Consider the following 13,021-nt stretch of genomic DNA (forward strand, 5'->3'; position numbering starts at 1 on the left):
TAAAGTGGACAACTGACCTTGGTCCACCATGTGAAAGACAAAGGATGCAATGTCTTTCGATGAGGAGGTAAGGGACTCTGGCACTCAAATAGAGTTATATTATGTCAGTGAGGAAGAAGTGGAAAGTAAGGCACAGAAGATTTATGGAGTAACCATAAAAGGAACCATACGAATGCACCAGGTTCTGAGTAATCACGCCTGGCATCCTAAAATACAGAGACATAAGTCGTCTCTGCCATGCAGCGCAAAGCATGTGGGATTGCCCTTGTCATGGACTCCAAGAAATCACTCTCCCGACAGTGTCACTCTCCCGACAGGGGTGCATTGTGAACCACGATGAACCACCATACCCTGGGGTTATACTGGAGGTCAAAGAACATAACGTCAAAGTTAAGTGCATGCACAAGGAATGAAGTCAACAAGTTATTCTGGTCAAGCCCAAGAGATGATATCAACCGGTATGGGGATGACCACACTGTGTGTCTGATGCCAAAGCCAATGCCAGTGAACAAAAGATCAGCTCAGATTGGCCACAGTATCTGGAAGTACTTGGAGGAGCACCTGAAGAAGAAGGCGTCAGTGGTTAGAAAGCAAGGGAGACTGGCTGGGAGATGCTAACAGATGGATATGATACAATAGCATAACAAAGACAAACATACGGACAAACTTTTCTAAAGACAAACAAATCTCAAGTAAAAGTGAAGTTAGTATGGGAAATAATTAGTACAGGAAAAGTTAGTACAGGAAATAGGCCTGCTCCATGAACATGTTTTACTGCGTACAATATGTCTATATCCGTGCTTTTGGGAAAAGTTAGTCTTAGTTTACATTCAATGTTGTGTTTCTACAGTTCTAATATACATCTTTTATGTTTGTACGACAATGTGTTAGGGAATACATTTGAGGCAATAGGCTTAATCTTTTGGTCTTAATCTTTGACCAATAACATTAATTTTATTGTTCATATAAAATCAACACATTCTAACATGATTTATATATATTTTTTAATTACTAAATTGATCAAATTTGTATGGAATAATTTATATGTTAATGTCAATGGTTTCACGTCGTGTCACTGGTGTTACTGCATGGATACTTGTGTTCTGGCATCAGAGTTGCCCATTTTCATAGAATATGTTAATCTTTATCTACCCAACTGCTGCTGCATTCATTAGTAAGCATTTTAAGGATATGATAATACGAATTTGATGATCCAACTTCAATTATTTCTAATGTTACAACACAAAACACAAAACACGTGGTAGAAATATAAAAATGTCACACAATAGAACTTTCTACATACAGGTTTAAAGTTAATTATTACAAATCTATTACAATGTATTAATATTTGCATTAACCTTTTGTCTTTGATTATCTATGCAAATTCAAATGTGAAATTACATTCAGGAAAGCCTGAATTGTCATCTAAAATATAGGGAGCACCAGAGACGACAAGGCAGCACTATCATTTTTTTATGTTATGTATTACAGATATTAAATGTAATTAAACTGGCATGCATGTTGATTTACAATGGGTTAACTATTATCTGACAAAGTTTTATTTACAAAAAAAAATGTGCTCTTCAAAATCCACCATTTCCGTAGAATAACCCATATAGCCTACATGATGAGATTGTTATTATGATGGACAAAAGAGCGAGATTATTTTTGTCAAACGGAAGCCAAAAATCGATCATCATGTCACAAGAATAAATCCCTCGATATTTACTGGAAAGGAGTATCAGTCATCACCTTGTTACGTTAATCATAATTTATTCAAATCTGTAACCTGATTTCTTTCCCGACGAGTCCTAATGGGAGGACCATACATGTCATCGCGTGACTCCAAGTTTACTTCAATATGTTTATTAAGCATATCAATATTTGCGCAAAAAAAGCGTTTCCACCGACGTTTTCGCATAATTAATTTTACCAACACAAAAAGATCCCACCTTGTTCAGTGTATTTTTTGCCGACATTTGGAAGTTTTACCGAAAAATGATGTTTCCATCTAGCCTGTCATGACATCTTTTATCCGACATGTACTTTACTCGCATAAAAAGGTTGGATGGAAACCTGGTGCGTGTCATAAGAGAAAAACGGCGGATGCACAACCAAATTTCGAAATTGCACCTGGCGTATTCTACAATTTTTACTAGATTGAGACCCCGGCCTAAGCAACCGTTTATGTCGCTTATAACTGGAAAAGGCCCTGATTGCCAATGTTCTGTTGATTGTCATGTTAACTGTTCATATCTTTTCTATGAAATGGTGGGTTGATTTAAAAAAAACCTGACGATGGTTTTGACAAGCTTGCCCTGCTGGTGAAACTAGTGAAGCACATTTTCAGGTTAACAAGCAGTGCATTGGACTGCTTTTGTGAAACATTGGCAAGAGGGTCTTCATGACCATAACAAAAGATGTCTGTCAGGTGAAATAGTGAAAAATGATGCCCTTTTAGGTTAAGAGCTGTGTGAAAAGCACCTGAAATTTCAGTCTGTTTTGGTGGGATGGCTACCTTTCAGTTTACCCCTCCCCACACAAACCTCTCACAGACAGTCCTAGTTAAATTCTTGATTGAGAAATTGCTCTTTGCCAAGGAATTTACATACATTTTCTTACAATTTTTATTGAAAACAACCACAGTAACAGTAATTGTTACCCAGAAATTATTTGATAGAGAAAACAGCTGCATTGGACCTTTAAAAAATAGAAATTCTGATGTTAAAATTGATGGATGGGGTCAATAACTTTTCCATGTATGACCACAAACACACACACATAGCCAGACATGAAGCAGCTCATTTATTTCATTGCTCTCTAGTTATTTCGCACGTTTACGCAGCACATTTAACAAGTAAGGGACATGGCCGTTTTCACCTGATCTGCCAGACCCATACCGTACGCTACAAATTCACTGCTGATTGGACAACTGATCACCAACTCTCAACCAATGAAGTCCCTGATACAATTACACTCAAGCTTTGAGCTGTGATGACTAAGGCCGAGTTTACACAAGCAGACCAATTCTGATATTTTTCTTGCTCTTTTGACCAATCAGATCTTTTCCAGAGCTGATCTGATTGGTCAAAAGACCAATTAGTGGAAAAAGATCAGAATTGGGCTGCCTGTGTGATGCAGCCTAGAGAGTCATAAAGGCAATGCACATTTACCTAGGCTTTCTCCAGAATAATCATAATATAATATTTATAAAACAAAAACAAAATGAGAAACAATTACAATATTTTTTAACTAAGAAGTCATTAAGAGGTCCCCGGTGGAGAGAGGGAGAAATTCATCATACCAGCTGGCTCCACGAGAGGGTGCTCTCCTCTGTACTACCCATAGCACCATGTCCATCTCACCAGAGAACAGGTGCTAACCTTACTGCTCCAGCTACTCTGGGCATCTATCTCATAGTAGTTCCCAAGCCACAAGATCTACTTGAAATAACGGTCTTCTCACACTACAGTTTCCGATTGGATTATTTCTAAACAAAATATGAAATCTATAGAAAAATCATCAAGGTAAAGTAAGAGATATCAAAAGTCGGGCTCCAGTCTGTCAGCCGGGAGGCTGTTACACCTGGTAGAAATTGCACTTAAGCAGATGGGCTGAGACCGTTTCCCCCTCAGCAGATGTCAGGGTTCATTTCTTGCGAGCGTGTTTGTATTTGTCCACGTAGGCCTTCACCAAGTTTGCCACTTTCCCAGAGTTCACCTCTCCACTCTTGCTGTGGCAGACCTGAAATATAAAATGCCCTCAGGAAATCAAAAAATATAAACAGACCGTTTTGATTTCCTAAAAGCTACATGTACTCCTAAAAGCTAAGTCGTTTTAATACTCAAATACCAATGTCAAAATGTTACTGGAAGTTTTTAACCACTCACTTTTTCAACTGCTTTGCGTACAATCTCCTTGTACTCGTCCTTGGTGATGTCCTTGTTTTGGTAGTAGGGTTTCATGGCTGCTTTCACTTCATTGACAGCTCTCTCATGGATCTGTTGTTTCCAAAGCAGATATCAAGTTAAGAAATCTAGTTCTAATCTAATAAAAGGATCATTAATTATCTGGGTCAGAATGCAAACACAAATCATTAACTAGCAAAGTAGCTCTCCACAGTATATACAAAACAGAAAGTATAGGAAGCCACTTGAGAATAATACCTGGTGCTGTGGTTGTTATTCGTGGCGGTGACATTACCTTTTCTTTCTTGGAGCTGTCTGGGGGGGCAGCCCTGCTGTGCTGGGTGGTGGAGGATGGCATGGCCATGCTGTGGGCCTGGACTGTGTTGGCGCCACCTACTTTGGTCATGGTGGGCATGAAGGGGGCTTTGCCATGGCCTGCCATGCTGCTCATCATCTGGGAAAGAGGCATGGAGGTATTCATGGGGACAAAGTATGAGAGAAGTGAAAATACTCAAACAGATTGCTTGGGTCCAGAAGATTATATTTTGACAAAGGATGCAAATATACTCCTGTCTTTACCTGTGTTGTGCGGCTATCTGCCTGTATGGCCGTCATGCTGCCCTGCTGCATGGGAGGTGGTGGTGGTGGTGGTGGTGGGAGGCCCTGGGCAGCTGTCACAGGGACCTGCAGGAGAGGCACTGAGGAGTGGTGGTGCATGGGGACCTGAGGAGGCATCCCGAAGGGGGGTGGTTGCAGGCTGACAGGTGGGCCTCGCGGGCCCATTGGGTAATGCAGGACGTTCATTTGGGGAGGCATGACGTTCAGGGCGGGTGGAGCTTCTCCACCCGCATTGGGCTGGGCATTGTTCTCACTCTGAGCTGGGTCTGAATAGACAAAAACAAATATCAAGAATAATATTAGATTACCTAATGTACATTCTGGGCTTTTATTAAGATTTACATTGGTGGCAGAAGTGGGATCCACATCAACTGCGCAACAGGCATCAGCAATACCATTTCGATATGCACAGTGAAACTGGTAACAGTAATGAGTGCATACACTCCATGGCACACAATCTAAGGGTTCTGACCTGCTGTTGACGTCTCCTCCTGCCTGCTCCAGCTGCCAGAGCCTGCACCTCCCCCTCGATCTCTCCTGGAGTAATAGTTCTGCACGTCTGCCGGGAGTGTCCTCCGCACAGCCCAGCTGGAAGCTGATGACCAGCCAGAGCGGTCCATCATCGATTCGCCCATCTCAGGCTCCTTCCTGCGGCCGCCACGGTTCTCGTTGAATCGGCTGTACGCGTCGCTCCCTGAATTGTTTGAGGTCCCTGAGAATGTGTTTCTGGGCTGCCAGCGGTTTTCTGCCTGCTCCCCCTGTTGGTTGGAGGTTCCGTAGGCGCCCCGGCCTCGTCCTGTGCCTCGTCCACGATCTCCACCCCAGCCTTTATCTTCCCAGCGAGGCACACTTGTCACCCTGGCCTCTGTGTCAGCACGTGCCTTCTCCATAACCCAGTCAGGATTTTCCCTGCTGGGGGAAACATCTGCAAAGCCGCCGTTTTCAGAGCGGCCCGCGTCTCTGGCTGGCCTCTCTGGGAAATTCCTTCGAGAGGGGTCGCTACCCGGCCCAGCCCTCCATCCATCTCCAGTCCAGCGATCTCTCTTCCGTGGTGACTGTCCCCCTGAGTCTGGGCGCTCCGGGGATGACCCTCTTCGGTAGGACCTGTTTCTGGACCTGGAACTAGATCTGGAACGGCTCTTAGAGCGCTTCCTGTTTTTCCTCTCACGGCTACGGTCACGGATACGGTCCGTCCTGGGGGCGTCCCTCTCAGCGTCCCGTTCCCTGCTGCGGCTGCCCGAGGCCTGGCGCTCCTTGTTGCGCTCCTGAGATCTGGAGCGCGACCTCCTCAACGAGTCCTGCTTCGACTCTCTCTTGGGAGACCAAGTGGTGGCAGCAGAGTGGAAGCGCGACTTGCGCTGCCTGCCATTCTTCCTTTCCTCTACCTTTTCCTCTCTGACCGAGCTCTCCCGCTCCTGCCTGCTACCATTCCTCTTGTCTTCCGTGGCCTGGCTTGTGGACTCGTGAGCTGTACTTTCAGTCTCTTTTGGTGGATCAGAGGCCAGCTTGGTGCTGCGCTCACTGCTGGGTGAATCACAGTCCATTGGTATTGCTTCTGTGTCATCCTCAGACAGACCGTCCTCTTTGCTGCCGGTTGCTGATTTTTCATTTATGACATCCTTTGGATCATGCCTGTCCTCCTCGGACATTTTTGCTTCTGAGGTGCCTTGACCTCTCTGGGACACATTACCGTCTGGAGATTCACAACGAGTCGAGCCAGTACAAGATTCAGGCTCTGCAGTGGGGCAGGGAGAGACCTCTGCTTTCTCCTCCTTCACTGAGGCTTCATCATCTGATTTCACTTCTGTTGGATCGTTAGTGGCTTCCACAGCATCAGCATCTTCCTCCCCAAGTTGTCCTGACTGCCCAGACTGGGGGCTCTCCAATGGTCTCTCTGGTGAGTTGGAAGAGGTGGTTGAGTTGCTTTTCTCTGGGTCTTCTATTTGGTCTGGGTGTTTCTCCTCTGCACATTGGTCCCTGTCGGGGGAGAGCCCAGGGGTATTCAGCTCTACATCTGACGACGGTGACTTCCGGTCCTCTTCCTCACCATCCTCCTCTTCTTCTTCCTTCCCACGTTCCTCTTCCTCAGAAATATCATAATCTTCGCATGGCTGGTCCTCAGTGTCCTTCAGGGCATCACATGCAGAAGGTTCGGGACGGCCTTCCTCCTCGGTAGGGCTGGAGGTGCGCTGCACAGCCTGTGGGCTCACTGCAGTGTCTGAGAGCTGCTCCCTTTCCTCTACCTCTTTCCTCTGCTGCTCGAATTCCTCCTCCTCCTCTTTGGCTTCCTCTTCCTCACTTCCTGATGGACTACTGAGGATGACTTTGGAGGCCTTTTTTCTCACTTGGGCCTTCCTCCTGGCGTTGGGCTTTCGCTGAGCTGCCCATTTGCCCTTCTTCTTACCAGCTGCTGCGGTGCTTTTGCCCGCTTTTGTGGGTGGGTTTGTGGAAGTGTCGGAATCTGAAGAGTGGGACTGCGAAGATGCAGGGTCTTGTGTAGGAGCTTGTTCCTCAACCCTGCTGTGGCGGCCAGAGCGCCTAGTCGTCAGGGCCTCTGTCTGTTTGGAGGGGCCTTTGGAGCCAGATCCACGTGTGCCCTTCTTCTCCTCTCCTTTTGGGCAGGTGACTGCGCAAACTCTTCCCTGAAAGACTTATTATGAGACATAATCATGAATATTAGAAGTATTGTGAGAAATCTAAATGGTCCAATGTAGCATAAAATTAGGCATAACCTATCGATTAAAGGTTTGGATTTGGTGCCTTCACAAAACTGAACTCCTAATGCCAGGGTACTGCACAACCCACACACATGATGGAAATTATTCAGAAAAAGTAGCTTACTGCCACAATGTAGCTTCATGTAGCCAAGCAGCTTACAGTCAGTCACCTTTCGTGACCTCATTCAAACTCAGTGATTCAAGTTAACATTTATACCGGGTTTTGGGAGGGGGGGAAACCTGAGGTGGTTCATTTGAACAGACTCACTAAATGGTTGATAAGCATTTCAAAGCAGGACTCACCAAAATGCCCCGAGCCGAGAGGTGAAGCAGTAGTAGAGAACGGTGAGAGGGGTCTCAGAGGAAAGGGGCTGCTACTCCACTCAGAGGGATGGAACAACTGCCTGGGAGGGAAATATCAGATCAGAGCTCTACAAATTATGCTGACCAATATTCACTCATACTGTCAAAAATGCACTCAAAATCCCTTTCTATTGAAAAACTCTCACCCTACAACCTCTACCTACAATATATACACACACTCCATCTACATACATTACTTGTGTGCGGACCAACTCACCTTGAGTTGCCACTGGCAGGAACGGGTACAGCAACAGGCAGAAATGGGCAGTCCTGTGTTTTGCGGCTACACTGTTTACAGTCATCCTCAGACGGCTCCTCCTCGGGCACCCAAAGGGGTTCTGCACTGCAGAGTAGACAAAGGACACAATATACAAACACAGAAAAAGGACATCTTTCATTGGTTGTCTTTAAGTCAAAAACACACAAACTTGAGACAGAAAGAGTCCATCTATTTCAACTTTGTTAGGACAACGATGATTAGAACAGGGTTTCCAACAAATTGTGAAGTACCATAAGAAGTAGTTACTGTGTCTCTGCTCGGTGAGCTGCAAATCAAAACGTTAACAAAGTGGCCTACTCACATGCACTGTGTCAGAGTCCCCATTGCTGTGCCTGTCTGGGCCGCAGACCAAGAGCACAGAGGTCCTCTCACCTGGAAAAGAGAGAAAACCGTTCAAAATGAGGCTTGGCTGTTGCAAATACCAGACAAGCACCCAGTGGGAACAAATAGGCCGATGAGGACATGGGGCCACGTTGATACTACTTATTCTATGCCAGAGTATTATCGAAAACTCTTGGCTGAGCAAATTCAAACATGGGAAAGGCTAGATCTGCTGAACATATTTCTAACCAACAATCTAAAATCAAATGTTATGTCAAATGCGGCGAATACAACTGGTGTAGATTATACCGTGAAATGCATGCTTACTAGGCCTTCCTAACAATGCAGAGTTTAAAACAAAGTAGTAACACAAGAGGAATACAAAATACACAAAGGAGATGTATACAGGAAGTACCAGTACCAGATCAATGTGCAGAGGTACGAGGTATTTGAGGTAGACATGAACATGGAGGCAGGGTAGTGACTAGGCATCAGGATAGATAACAATAAGAGTATAATAAAGAACATAATAGCAGCAGCAAATTAGGTGTGTGAGTAGGCATGTGTGTGTACAGTGCATTCGGAAAGTATTCAGACCCCTAGACTTTCTCCTTATTTTGTTACGTTACAGCCTTATTCTAAAATGGATTAAATTGCTTTTTTTTTTCTCAATCTACACACACACACAAACACCCCATAACGACGACGCAAAAACGGGTTTAGACATTTCTGCAAATGTATTTATTACAAATAAAACTGAAATATCATATTTACATAAGTATTCAGACCCTCTACTCAGTACTTTTTTGAAGCACTTTTGGCAGCGATTACAGCCTTCAGGCTTCTTGGGTAGGAGGCTACAAGCTTGGCACACCTGTATTTGGGGAGTTTCTCCCATTCTTCTCTGCAGATCCTCTCAAGCTTAGGTTGGATGGGGAGCGTCACTGCACAGCTATTTTCAGGTCTCTCCAGAGAAGTTCAATGGGGTTTTTATTTTACCTTTATTTAACCAGGTAAGTCAGTTAAGAACAAATTCTTATTTTCAATGACAGCCTAGGAACAGTGGGTTAACTGCCTGTTCAGGGGCAGAACGACAGATTTGTACCTTGTCAGCTCGGGGGTTTGAACTTGCAACCTTCCGGTTACTAGTCCAACGCTCTAACCACTAGGCTACCCTGCCGCCCCGGGTTGAATTCCGGGCACTGCCTGGGCCACTCAAGGACTTTGAGTGACTTGTCCCGAAGACACTTCTGCGTTGTCATGGCCGTGTGCTTAAGGTCATTGTCCTGTTGGAAGGTGAACTTTTGCCCCAGTCTGAGGTCCTGAGCAGGTTTTCATCAAGGATCTCTCTGTACTTTCTACCGTTCATCTTTCCCTCGATCCTGACTAGTCTCCCAGTCTCTGCCGCTGAAATACATTCCCACAGCATGATGCTGCCACCATCATGCTTCACCGTAGGGATGGTGCCAGGTTTCCTCCAGATGTGACGCTCGGCATTCAGGCCAGAGTTCAATCTTGATTTCATCAATCTTGTTTCTCATGGTCGGAGTCCTTTAGGTGCCTTTTGGCAAACTCCAAGCAAGCTGTCACGTGCCTATTACTGAGGAGTGGCTTCTGTCTGGCCACTCTACCATAAAGGCCTGATTGGTGGAGTGCTGCAGAGATGGTTGTCCTTCTGGAAGGGTCTCCCATCTCCACAGAGTTCCTCTGTGGAGATCGTGGATTCAGAGCTATCTATCTAATAGAACTCAAAGGGTTTTCTTTAATGGAAGCATCTCTAATGTCAAACATGTAAAGTGTGGTGTACCGCAGGGCAGCTCTCTAAACCCTCTACTCTTTTCTATTTTTACAAATGACCTGCCACTGGCATTAAACAACGCATGCGTGTCCATGTATGCTGATGATTCAACCATATACGCATCCACAACCACAGCTAATGAAGTCACTGAAACCCTTAGAGTTGCAGTCTGTTTTGGAATGGGTGGCCAGTAATAAACTGGTCCTGAACATCTCTAAAACTAAGAGTATTGTATTTGGTACAAATCATTCCTTAAGTGCTAGACCTCAGCTGAATCTGGTAATGAATGGTGTGGTGGTTGAACAAGTTGAGGAGACTAAATTACTTGGCGTTACCTTAGATTGTAAATGGTCAAAACATATAAATTCAATGGTTGCAAAGACGAGGAGAGGTCTAGCCATAATAAAGAGAAGCTCTGCTTTTTTGACACCACACTCCAAAAAGCAAGTTCTGTAGGCTCTTGTTTTGTCTAATCTTGATTATTGTCCAGTCGTGTGGTCCAGTGCTGCAAGGAAAGACCTAGTTAAGCTGCAGCTGGCCCAGAACAGAGCGGCACGTTTTGCTCTTAATTGTAATCAGAGAGCTGATATAAATACTATGCATTCCAGTCTCGCTTGGCTAAGAGTTGAGGAGAGACCGACTGCAATCACTTATTTTTATAAGAAGCATTAATGTGCTGAAAATCCCACATTGATTGCATAGTCAACTTACACACAGCTCTGACACACACACATACTTATCCCACCAGACATGCCACCCGGGGTCTTTTCATAGTCCCCAAATCCAGAACAAATTCAAGAAAACGTACAGTATTATATAGAGCCATTATTGCATGGAAATTCCTTACATCTCATATTGCTCAAATAAACAGCAAACCTGGTTAAAAAAAACAGATAAAGCAACACCTCGTGGCACAACGCCTCTCCCCTATTTGACCTAGATAGTTTCTGTGTATCCATTGATTTGTAGGCTACGTGTGCCTTTTAAAAAATTTATGTAGTTCTGTCCTTGAGCTGTTCTTGTCTAATGATGTTCTGTATTGTTTCATGTTTTGTGTGGACCCCAGGAAGAGTAGCTGCTGCTTTTGCAACAGCTAATGAGGATTCTTATAAAATACCAAATAAAGCTCTGCCAGAGTGACCATCGGGTTCTTGGTCACCTCCCTGACCAAGGCCCTTCTCCCCCGATTGCTCAGTTTGGCCAGCTCTAGGAAGAGTCTTCATGGTTCCAAACTTCTTCTATTTAACTTCACTAGGGTAGGGGGCAGCATTAAAGCATGCCCAAATTAAACTGCCTGGTATTCAGGCCCATAAGCTAGGATATACATATAATTTGTAGATTTGGATAGAAAACACTCAAGTTTCCAAAACGGTTAAAATAATGTCTGTGAGTATAGCAGAACTGATATGGCAGGCGAAAACCAGAGGAAAATCCAACCAGGAAGTACTATTATTTTGAAAGGCTGGTTTTCCATTGAAAGCCTATCCACCATACAAAGAATTAGGACCCAGTTCACAATCTCTATGGCTTCCTCAACATGTGACCAGTCTTTAGGCATTGTTTCAGGCTTACTCTGAAAAATGAGGGAGATACACCGCTTTCAATGAGAGGACAGTGGAAATTTCCATCCATGAACCAAGCACGTGATCGGGAGCGTGCATTTCTTGTTTACCTTTTCCATTGACAAAGCTTTTGTCCGGTTGAAATATGATTGATTAGGGTTGATTTTAAACATCGTTTGACATGTTTCTACTATCTTTTATAGTACTTTGCCACCAGATGAAGATCATCAAAGGTAAGTGATTCATTTTAATGCTATTTCTGACTTTTGTGACACTCTCCTTGGTTGGAAAATGGCTGTATGGGTTTCTGTGGCTAGGAGCTGACCTAACATAATCAAAGTGTGCTTTCGCTGTAAAGCCTTTTTGAAATCTGACACAGCGGTTGCATTAAGGAGAAGTTTATCTTTTATCAATGTTTATGATGAGTATTTCTGTTATTTGATGTGGCTCTCTGCACTTTCACCGGATGTTTGTTTGAGACGATGCATTTCTGAACATAAAACACCAATTTAAAATGAGGTTTTTGGACATAAAGACTAACTTTATCGAACAAAACACACATTTATTGTGTAACATGAAGTCCCGTGAGTGCCATCTGATGAAGATCATCAAAGGTTAGTGATTAATTTAAATCGCTATTTCTGACTTTGTGAGCCCTCTCCTTGGCTGGAAAATGGCTGTATGGTTTTCTGTGACTAGGTGCTGACCTAACATAATCGTTTGGTGTGCTTTCACCGTAAAGCCTATTTTAAATCGGACACTGTGGCTGGATTTACAAGAAGTTTATCTTTAAAATGGTGTAAAATACTTGTATGTTTGAGGAATTTTAATTATGGGATTTCTGTTGTTTTATATTTGGCGCCCTGAAATTTCACTGTCTGTTGTCGCGGTGGGACGCTAGCGTCTCACTTGCACCAGAGAGGTTAAGAATGATGGAGGCCACTGTGTTCTTGGGAACCTTCAATGCTGCAGAAATGTGTTGGTACCCTTCCTCAGATCTGTGCCTCGACACAATCCTGTCTCAGAGCTCTACGGACATTTCCTTCGACCTCATGGCTTGTTTTTTTTCTCCGAAATGCACTATCACCTGTGGGACCTTATCTAGACAGGTGTGTGCCTTTCCAAATCATGTCCAATCAATTGAATTTACCACAGTTGGACTCTAATCAATGCAAAAATGTCTAAACCTGTTTTTGCAAAAATGTCTAAACCTGTTTTCACTTTGTCATTATGGGGTATTGTGTGTAGATTAAGGAAAACTATTTATTTAAACAATTTTAGAATAAGGCTGGAATGTAATAAAATGTGGAAAATATCAAGGGTTCTAACTAAATACTTTACGAATGCACAAATGTATTTGTGTTTGTATTGTGTCGGTATGCGTGTGTGTGCGCGTATGTAGTGTGAATCTAACGCGAATCTAGCATGCTAAAACAAACTTTTGTTTCTTAGTT

The 13,021-nt window shown here is 43.9% G+C and overlaps 1 protein-coding gene across 3 annotated transcripts in view; it reads right to left on the reverse strand.

Moving 5' to 3' along the window:
* Positions 1–2,792: 2,792 nt before the first annotated feature.
* The window catches only part of LOC139378487 (protein SCAF11-like), a 29,376-nt gene continuing 19,147 nt past the window's right edge, over positions 2,793–13,021 (reverse strand). For all 3 annotated transcript variants that reach the window (XM_071120691.1, XM_071120693.1, XM_071120692.1), the window contains 8 exons: positions 8,188–8,258; positions 7,824–7,949; positions 7,547–7,647; positions 4,999–7,176; positions 4,488–4,792; positions 4,204–4,362; positions 3,891–4,001; positions 2,793–3,744 (listed from right to left, as the gene is read on the reverse strand). In XM_071120691.1, coding sequence (XP_070976792.1) covers positions 3,649–3,744; positions 3,891–4,001; positions 4,204–4,362; positions 4,488–4,792; positions 4,999–7,176; positions 7,547–7,647; positions 7,824–7,949; positions 8,188–8,258 — 3,147 coding nt within the window. In that variant the 3' untranslated portion in view covers positions 2,793–3,648. The remainder of the gene's footprint in view (positions 3,745–3,890; positions 4,002–4,203; positions 4,363–4,487; positions 4,793–4,998; positions 7,177–7,546; positions 7,648–7,823; positions 7,950–8,187; positions 8,259–13,021) is intronic.

Source organism: Oncorhynchus clarkii, chromosome 21 (genome assembly GCF_045791955.1).
Source record: "Oncorhynchus clarkii lewisi isolate Uvic-CL-2024 chromosome 21, UVic_Ocla_1.0, whole genome shotgun sequence".
Classification (NCBI taxonomy): Eukaryota; Metazoa; Chordata; class Actinopteri; order Salmoniformes; family Salmonidae; genus Oncorhynchus; species Oncorhynchus clarkii.